Genomic DNA, 10,349 nt, shown 5'->3' on the forward strand with positions numbered 1-10,349 from the left:
ATGTTGCTCTTTTAGAATTTCAGAATGTTTAGACCACAGTGTCTCTAATACTTCAATTTTTTCCCAAAGATGTCTAAATTCTGTGTTCCAAAATAGAAATCAAGTTTATATAACACGGTGCATTCATATGATAGGTAATAAGTGTAACTTTTTCAGTCTTAGATTTTCCTTGTAAGAAGAGGAATTCAAATGGAAAAAAGTTGCACAGTCATTCTAAGATAATCATATACATGAAAATTGAACACTACTTTATACTCTAAAAATTTTGAAATGTAAAAATGAGTGTTTTGCCACTTGTTTCTTACGGTTTGTGTATACGGTGTTTTCAGGCTCTGCACAATACAGTCTGAGAACATGGTCATGAAAACAGAGCATGCCCAGACTTTGAGTCAGCTGACAGCCCAGAATGAAGCTCTCCGGAACAATTTCAGAGATCAAGTCAGAAACCTGCAAGAAGAGCACAGGAAGACAGTAGAGACACTTCAGCAACAACTGTCCAGAGTAGAAGCTCAGCTCTTCCAACTGAAGAGTGAATCAAGCACTAGAGGTAACTTTCAGTCATAATGCCAGGTTTTCTTGGGTTAGATACAAATTTGTGTACCTGAGTCTGAATCTAAGCAATGCTTATAGTGTGTGCTTCTGTAATACACCAGAAACTTTTTCTGGAGAATCTGCAGCATGCCATATCAATCCACTGATACCAAGTAAGGAGCATGTCTTTGTCATTGCTGTGCCTGTAGAATCTTAAAGTTCTTGAATGTGTCCAGAGGAAGGCAACAAAGCTGGTGAAGGGACTGGAGGACATGTCCGGAGAGGAGTGGCTGAGGACTCTCGGTTTGTCTAATTTGGAGAAAAGGAGGCTGAGGGGCGACCTCATTGTGCTCTGCAGCTCCCTGAGGAGGGGAAGTGGAGAGGGAGGTGCTGAGCTCTTCTCCCTGGGATCCAGGGTCTGGACACATGGGAATGGTTCAAAGCTGCACCAGGGGAGGTTCAGATTGGGCATGAGGAAACATTTCTTTATGGAGGGGGTGGTCAAACCCTGGAACAGGCTTCCTAGAGAGGTGATCGATGCCCCAAGCCTGTCAGTGTTTAAAAAGCATTTGGACAATGCCCTTAACAACATGCTTGAACTTTCTGCTCAGCCCTGAAATGGTCAGGGAGTTGGACTAGATGATCATTGTAGGTCCCTTTCTGCTGCAACTATTCTGTTCTGTTCTAGAATCTGTATCACTGTTACCTCTTCTGCAGTATCTGCATTGTCAGACAGATGGAGGGAAATTACTTTGTAAATAAATATTCAGTGCTCTTCCTATCAGCTTGTCTCATATTTTGGAGCATACTGGACCTCTGCCTCCAGTATGAGGGGTAAAGCTAAAGAAAAGTGTATTGAAAGCTGTTTTAACACTGCTATTGGTATACTTGGTATTTGATCCCTCTTCTAATTTAAGATTTTACTGTGTTCAAACTGAAGTGCTATTTTTATATCTCTAAAGTTACTAATTAGGATGTAGTTGGACATTTGCCAAGCATCCGTAACAGTTTAAGAAGTTACTCTTTCCATATGTTACTGAAGCAGCAGATAATGCACACAGTATTAAAACACAACAATTTACACCTCCCACAGGACTGGTTGAAAGAAAAGCTAATTCTGTTCCGCATTAAAAACCTTTGACACTCATAGTTACCACACATCTTCAGGAAGAATTGCATGAAGGTTTCAGTCACTGAAATAAAAATTTCCAATCAAGTTTGGCTTTAGAAATAGGCTTTCATTAGAATGGTCATTTGGGGGTGAAAGGCTGTATTTTCTATCATAAATGTTATGTATCTGGCTTTCTCCCTTTTATTCCCCTTTCCTCCCCATGCTTTTTGAAGACTATTTTATGTACTGCTCTCCTATCTGAGGCAGTCACACCTATGAAATAGCCCTACCAATTTAATTCTGATGACAAACATCAGTAAGTATCTTTCAGGTCCAACTGTTTCAAATCCAGCAACGAAGAACTTGAGAGAACGGCGAAACACTGACCTTCCTGTACTTGATGTGCACACTGTAGCTAGGGAAGAGGGAGAAGGTATGGAAACAACAGACACAGAGTCTGTCTCTTCAGCAAGCACCTATGTACCATCCTTGGAACAACTTCTGAACTCCCCAGAAGCAAAACTTGGTAGGTAGAACATGTGGCTTTTTGAAGCACTTGCCTACATAAGTTGCAGAAGTTTGTGCCCTCAAAATAGCGGAGAAGTTCTGCTTTCATGTTTTTAGGTGGAAGACACAAGTGTCTGTAAGTGCTGCTGAGTTTACACTACCCTGAATTTCAGTAATTTTGTCCTTGAGTAAGGACTAAAAGTAAAACATTGATACAGGTTTTAGTGATTTGAAGGTGTCATATTTGTGACTTTCTAAAGGGAAGAGACTGGATGAGCAAGTCAGGGAATAGTTACGGAACTTTTTGTATTCTGGACTACTCTCTACTAGAGACAATTAAGTGCTGATTCAACTCATTAATGAAAGGATAAAATGTCTGTTCATCTTAATGTGGCTTATTAGAACACAAATTTATTCATAGTTTTTTTCCTATGAAAATGAAAGCCAGCTTGAACAATATTCTAGGAGTCCCCAAAAAAGTAAAAAAAATACATGTTAGTATATAATCATGTTGTAAAAGTCTACTGAACGCTTTGTGGAGAACTGTTGAAAATCTCCATCTATGGGTAGGAAACAAGGGTAAATTATAACCATGTATTTTGATGTACATAGAACATGCCAATCTCCTAATATATATACAAAAATAGATGACAAAACAAGTATGCAGCAGCAATGATGCCTGTTAATTTTGCAGCCTGACTTTACGTGGATTTTGTTTCTAAGAAACTACATTAATCAAGTCCTAATAATAAATTAGTGTAAAGTAGATGCAAGTGCTTTTTCCTTCTACCAGTTTTCTTTTCCAATTAATTGCAGAACCATCTCAGTGGCAAACAGAACTCACCAAGGATGAACTGGTTCAGAAACTAAACACAACAGCGAAGAGTGCTGATCACTTGAATGAATTACTTCGTGAATCAGAAGCAACCAATGCAATCCTAATGGAACAAATAAAGGTTAGCACACATGCAGGAAATGTGGAGACAGCTCTAATTTCTATGGTCTATTTATTAGACCAAATGTTTTAACACCAAATGCGTTTCAGAAAATCCCAGTCTATAAAAATCTGGTGATGCAAAACTTAATTTTGGAAGGGCTTTCATTCCACAGGACTAATTAGCACTTCCAGAGTTGACTTCAGTTTTTTGGGGTTTTTTCCCCACAGTTTCTAGGCCAGGTGGGGGCAGGGGAGGGGAGTAAAAGCTGCTACAGAAAAAAAGACAACTCAAGAGTTTGGAGAGTTTGAAAGTTTAATGTTTAGTAAAGTGCCTTTACTGTTTTCACTTAGATAAAAGCAGTAAATCCCAAGGGAAGCATTGTCTGGTTTCTCTTCCTGTAACCCCTTTTAGCTGTTTTAAGTTAAAAGAAGATACATATTTAGAGATACATGTACTAACAGAGTTTGGTTTGATTTGATTGTACCTCCCTGAGTTTTTTGAAAACAATTTTGAAGTTAATATATTCTTTAAACATGTTACACTTTCTTTTATAAAATGTTTCTTAATGACTGATAATATTTTCAGATCTTTGATCCATGTTGCTTATTTAACTATTCAACTCTTTATCACTGAAACTGAATAGTTAGTGATATACATCATTATAAATACTCCACAGATTTTATCAAAAAATGTTATTTTTCATCCATAAAAAGTTATTTCTGGACATTATCACATGTTCCATTTCGTTGCATTTTTGTCCAGAATATGTTGCTATGCACACATTATTCTTTTTGAAGTAAGCTGCATAGTTTGCTTTTTAGCTCTTCAAAAGACCTTTGTTCAATAGCTCATTATATGAAGCAAACAATATGGCATATTTTTTTCCCCATCCGCAGCTTCTTAAGAATGAAATAAGAAGACTGGAAAGAAATCAAGAGAGAGAAAAGTCTGTGGCTAATCTAGAATACCTGAAGAATGTTCTATTGCAGTTCATATTTCTAAAATCAGGAAGTGAGAAAGAAAGGCTGCTCCCAGTAATAGACACCATGTTGCAGCTCAGCCCTGAAGAGAAGGGGAAGCTTGTTGCAATTGCCCAAGGTAAGTGGTGTTCAAAACATCATCACAAAAAAAGGAAAAGTGGAAATAAAGGCAACTGAAATTCTGTGCTTTCTTTTATGTAAACCTTTGAGGAAAAACAAAGCTTAGCAGCATAATGCCAGTGAGCTAGCAATAAAACCATTTTGCTGTGGGAAGTTACTATTCAGTTTCCAGAAAACAGAACAAATACCCAAAAATATAAATAAAATTAAGGTAAAATATAACTTCTTCTGAAATGTACATATTTTAGGAAGATGATAATAAGTTGCAAAAACATAATATGTTCATGTTTTGAGTAGAGTTACAGATTTTTGTCAAAAAGACCTTAAAATAGAGATTAATATAAATTACTTACTTTCTTGGCAGATGTTATAAAAATTTAAGTGGTCCTCTCAAGGCAGTACTGCAGATCTAATAGTAGTTTCAATATATTAACTTTAAAAATCTCTTCAAGAAAATATTTTTTAGGAAATAAATGAACTAGGGGAAGAAAGAAAAAGAATTAAGCCTTTGCAAGAAATTATCCCAAGAGCTGACTGTGTAATAATGTTCTTGCTCCACTTTGAATACTCTTGAGTGTTTGTCCCCTTAAAAACACTTTTTAAGATACTGTTTGTCATTTCTCAATAACAACCTGTAGCTTCTTGTACTTCATTAGCAACAGACCTATACTTTATTTTTAAATTAATATAAAGAGTAAGTACCATGTGTATATATAATCACTTAAAACTTGTGAACAAAATCACACGAATAAGGGAAGTGGCAAAGTACTGCATTCCATGATAGGCTTTGCATTTGGAAAATGGGATGTAAATTAAGGACATAGCATTTTGACGTTGTTCTGGCACTCTGAACACTGATTGAATTTTTCTGGAGAAGGGTGGTAAATAGCCTCTTTAAAACATCCTTAAGTACCCAAAGTAAAGTGGACATGGTGATAAAATTAATGGATATAACTATGGCAGCCCGAGTGAATATTGAATGTTACCTCCTCAACAAGTTTACAAGGACAGCACTTGAAAAACAGGGTGGGGGTCGGGGGGGGGGGGGGGGGGACACGACACACGACAAGGTCATGTAACCAAATGATGCATTGTCTAAGATAATAAACTTAGTTTGAAGTATGTTTTTCTTCCTCCTTCAGGTGAGGAAGAGAGTACCTCACGGCCCTCTGGGTGGGCTTCGTACCTCCACAGCTGGTCGGGACTTCGATGAGACAGTAGAAACACTGAATCTTTAAACACATTCCACAGTTGAAAAAAAGAGAAATCTTCATGTAGAAGAACAATCTGTTGGTGTTGTAGCGTTGAACTACAGGTTTTTATTTGTGTGTGTTATTTTCAGCTTTTTAGGCTCTTCTAAGAAAGAATCCCTCAGTAGCTCTGGAAGACTGTCCTGTATTATGCTCTGAGAGCAGTGAACTATTAATCTTGTAAATGTTAAAGCTGATGCTCAGAAATATAATGAGAAGTGACAAATTAATTGCAGACTGCTTGGAAACAATTTGACAAACCTGTGATGGCTCTTTTGACATTGATTTAAAAACTTGATCTAATATAGTAACTGGAATAACTAGACTTTAGACTTAAAGCATTTTAAATTGTTTACAGTTTCTTTCATGAATTTTTGTCAGCTTGCTAATCTATATGGTTAGTGTTATTCTCTGCACGTTGAAGAAATTAAAATTGAATTATTTCCTTTCTGGTGATGCTTACAAAATGTGAGACCATTAAGAAACAGAAATACCTTTTTCTGCTTTGACTTGACTAAATTTTTAGCCTTGGTTATATTTTTTCTTTTTTTTTTTTTTTTTTTTTTTTTGCAAAAGCTGGATTGAAAATACGAAGGCAACGGTCCACAAAATGTAGAGGGTGCCTAAAACTGTGTGAAATACAATGCTTGGCACATCTGGGGCATGGCACTTTAGTAGAGGTTAATGGCATCTATGGAAGTCTTGGGATAGTGCTTCAAGAATCAGAGGTCATAAGTGACCTGAAGCTTTGGGAGAAAGGGCTTAAGCTATGGCTTTTTACCCTGAGGTTGGAAGCCTGTGTTAAGACCAAGAAGGAATGTTTCATTACTGTAGGGATGGTTGTACTTAAATGAAAAGACTACTCATACCGACTTAGTCATATTGAGGACACTAAAGGAAGAATCTGAGTCTGTAGGTCAGACTCCTAACAATAACTTACGAGAGAAAAGGACAGAACTTGTGTTGATAGATGCATCTTTTAAAATGTTCTAATGATTGAAGATGTTACACCTTTCCCCCCCTTCTCTGTGTTAGCACACGTCCTTTGCACAAATCTTTTGCACAGACAAGATAATTTCTGTTCCAGGTTATTCAACAGAATGTTTGGTTTTCTTCAAGAAAAATAAATCTCTGCCATAGAATTACTACTTGTATTATCAACACAGCACCTCTCCTTAGCTTCAGTCTTCTTTCCCCTTCCCAGTCACCATCCTAATTTATTTGTAAGTTATTAAAATGTGAACACGTTTTTAAACCCTGATTACCTTTCAGCCAGAGTCTTTCCATCTTTTTCACTCCTTTTCACTCGTCATGCTCCCTGTACTGTTTTACAAAGAATCATTCCGTCGTATACATGTCAATACTAAATAGTAGTCTTCCTTTCCTATCTGTCTTAGTTGAGGCCCTGAGGAAATTATGCTCATTCCTTTAATATTGCCTTATTCAGGGCTGAGATTAATCTGGACATAAGAACAGCAGAAAAGCAGCACACATTGCGAATAAACTGTTCAGTAAGTGTGCTTTCGGTTTAATTTTTTGCTTCATGTATATATTTCAGTACACAATCAACGAAGCCCTTTCCCCTTCCAATATGTGTTTTAACTGGAGTCTTCATGCTACCGGTGAAAACATTCTCTGTGTACTTTCAGATCATCGAACTGATAAGTAGTAGCGTGGGGACCAGTCTTTTAGGTGTCTGTAGCTTGGAAATGTAGATGGTAAATGCGAGGCTATGTTTACGCTTTCTTGCATTTGCTTTTGAAATGATTACCATCTCCAACATTCACGATTTGCTCCAGATCTCGGACGTTGAATTCAAAGTCCTTATTCACAGCTGGATTTGGTTAATGTCACTCAAAAGAATGCCAAAAGAGAGTGACAGGAGAGATTTGAAATATGCATAAAAATAAGTGCAAGTCATTCTCCTGCTGTGATTTTAACAATGGAAGCACATGAGTGGAAGGCTATGACTTTGCTTACTTAGTTCAAACTCAGTTTGCAGCTGACCTGATGTAGTCTGTTCTGCACGATGTCTGCTCAGCTATCGCTAAAGATCTGTGACAAGTTCCTTTTAAAGTGCACATATTTCAGAACTGTAGATTATTTTACATTGTAAGCTGTGAATAAATGTATGCAAGTAACATATATCACTGGCCATATTAAATACCAGTTGCTTATTGACTTCTTTCAAGTCTGAGTTGCATGCTCACTGTTTTTAGTAAAACTCAAGTATTGTACTTAACGAATGTAGTGGACAACTTGCATTACTATATTTTTTTTTTACAATGGAAGATTAAGATCTTAATGTAAAAGTATTTTATTAACTGCTACTAAACTGTGTTCTGTTGCTAAGATTGCCAGAACTTACCTTTGTGGCAATAAAGTGTCTATAAGCAAATATATCAAAGTTTAATATACACTTGCAGTAAATGGCATAGAAGAGTGTGGACTGGAAGCATAGAAAACTTTTTATATGTCATATATTTGCATTTGTAATGTACAGCATTGTAGCTGTGATCTGCTTTCAAAAAGCAATTTAAAGTTTAACTAGTACTGTTGCTTCTGATATACTGTGGTGCTCTTTTTTGGAAGAGCACTGTGTTGACTTTGCTTTCTGGTTCTTTTGGTTGGTTGGTTTGGTTTTTTTTACAGTGCCCTTGCCCCAAGAGTTTACAAGCTTAGGACCAATTTTTACTCTCCTATCAGCCTGCCTTCAGCCCAAGCCTAAGGAGTATATATTAAAAAACAAAATGGGAGTGGCTGGATTTTTAACTGCCTGTGCTGACTTAGAAACAGACTATATGCCTTTCATGTTCCCTTTACCCAGGAGGGAGACTCATCTGTGCAGGTGAAACATGCTCCAGTTGAAAGACTCAAAGACCAGAACTGGTCAGGCTGTAGTGTAGATGTGGGCAGTTGGATTTGGGGTTTGGGATGGCCAAAGAGAACTCATGTTAGAAGTGATACATGGGAGAGTAGTTTTTTTTCTTTCATGACCCTCCTTCCCCAAAATATTACTGAGAGTATACATGGGTAGATTATTTTCTAAGTTTAAATCTTCCTTTGGCTATCACCCTCCATCCTTTTGCTTTGCTAACAGACAATATATCCTGAAATTGTGAAGGAATACTTAAACTCTCCTTAGTTTGTACTAAGTGGCTTTGAGGGCAGCTTAACTACCTGTGCTTCATTTGGCTTATGCCTTGGCTTCACCCAGTGCACCAATAATTCGTCAACTACTTGCTAGTTCTGCTATAACTGGTACTGTGAAAATATCTCCTTTAGGAGCCTTGCAAATAGCAGTTACCATCCACAAGCTGAGAAACCAAATGTATGAAGAGGTAAAAATATATTTGTTGTAGTAACTTCAGAATTGCTAGTCTGAATAGATAAGTGTTTTGGTTGGAAATACGTCTTTGGCCTTCTCATGTGGCCATCACTTCAATAAAATTCACCTTTACCCAACAGAGTGTCTTTCTTTTTCCCTGAATGCATGTTCTAACCTGAGAAAATGCTACTCAGGTGCAGGGTAGAAAACAAGGGGATTGTTTACTGTAGTATTAAAGAGAAGATTTTATGGATCTGGTATGGTAGCTGCAGTCTTTACTTGGGAACACAATAACAGTGATGGATACTTCTGGATGAATGGAAGAGGAAAAGAAATTGGTTTGTTATGGGTTTTTTTTAGAAAAATAAGTTTTGAAAAACAAGGCTCACTTAAATTACTTCAAATGTCTTACTAGATTTTCACCAACAACCTGACAATACCTGACATGAGGGAGAGGAGGTATGCAGAAGGTATTAATGTGCTTGTTAGAAGGACTGCACTTAGTACTGTTTTTTAAGTGTTAGCCACCTTTATAAATCAGCGCTCCTCCTTAACAGCACTCAACTTTGGACTGGAAATAACAGCTGCTTCCCTAATTCCCTGTGGTAATTCTTCTGTATCTGCACAGTTGTCCTAGTGCAAAGATCAGATGTTCTATGGATGAAGAGGTGGTTGGTTTGTTTGGTTTAAGTGAGAGCTTGGTGTGTTTATATTCTTGCCATCCATTTTTTGTTAGGCTATGCTTACTATACAAATACATGGTCAGAGAGGGGATCATAAGGTGGGAAAAGAAGCTGATATAACAAACAGATATAAAACAGTTTAAAAAGCCTGATATTTAAAGTCAACTTCTACTTCACATAGATGTATGTACACGTAGGGGAAAGGAAATAATAATCTGACTACTTTTCAAACTGAACTTGATCTAAAATTTATAATATTGTCTTGCAAGGATGAGAAGGTGCTGCTTGGTTTCAAGAGCTTCTTTCCCATCCTGTGTTCTCTGGCTCATCCTGAGAATCAAGGCTGGACTGAATAATGAAGACTGAGGATAGTAAAACAAAGCAGAAAAGTGCACATCAATTAGTGCTCCCAACATTTCAATCCACTTTGGTATTAGTGAATCATTTATTCTTTTTGCTGTCAGTTGAATGCCTGTAGGCTTCTTAAGAATTAGTGTAAAAAAGGTAAAAAAACTGTAAAAACCAATGTGCTATTTTGTGTACAGGCACAGTCCCTGTCTTCTTACAATGGCCTTTGAGAGTGTTTTAAATTGATAGGCTTTGGATAGCAGCTGTATATGAGTACAGGAGTTAAGGGGGTTTTTATTTTTTCATCTGGAAGCTTAATTGCTTGAAAATCGAAGCTTGTTCTGAGAACACTCAGACCGTTTCCGGACCGGAGGTACGTATTAGTTCTTGGATCTCTTGCCATTTACAGCATGCAGAACATCTCAAAAGTAAAAACCATGGAAACAATTACAGAACTCCAGAAAAAGGCTTTTACTTAAGTAGTTTTACTGTCATTATTCCCCCTTGCAGAGTTAAGTTGCTGATGCTCAGCATTGCTTTTGGCAAGGGAGAC

The 10,349-nt window shown here is 37.2% G+C and overlaps 1 protein-coding gene across 3 annotated transcripts in view; it reads left to right on the forward strand.

Annotated features, from left to right (window-relative positions):
- Positions 1-8,902, forward strand: part of GCC2 (GRIP and coiled-coil domain containing 2) — a 31,951-nt gene extending 23,049 nt beyond the window's left edge. Inside the window, exons 19-23 of one of the 3 annotated variants that reach the window (XM_074859140.1) lie at positions 330-547; positions 1,974-2,168; positions 2,966-3,105; positions 3,984-4,185; positions 5,330-8,902. In XM_074859140.1, the coding sequence (XP_074715241.1) occupies positions 330-547; positions 1,974-2,168; positions 2,966-3,105; positions 3,984-4,185; positions 5,330-5,400 (826 nt within the window). In that variant the 3' untranslated portion in view covers positions 5,401-8,902. Of the gene's footprint in view, positions 1-329; positions 548-1,959; positions 2,169-2,965; positions 3,106-3,983; positions 4,186-5,329 lie in introns of those variants that run through there. The other 2 variants (XR_012627579.1, XM_074859141.1) reach the window with 2 other exon arrangements.
- The last annotated feature ends 1,447 nt before the right edge of the window (positions 8,903-10,349 follow it).

This window comes from Strix uralensis, chromosome 2 (assembly GCF_047716275.1).
Source record: "Strix uralensis isolate ZFMK-TIS-50842 chromosome 2, bStrUra1, whole genome shotgun sequence".
NCBI lineage: Eukaryota > Metazoa > Chordata > Aves > Strigiformes > Strigidae > Strix > Strix uralensis.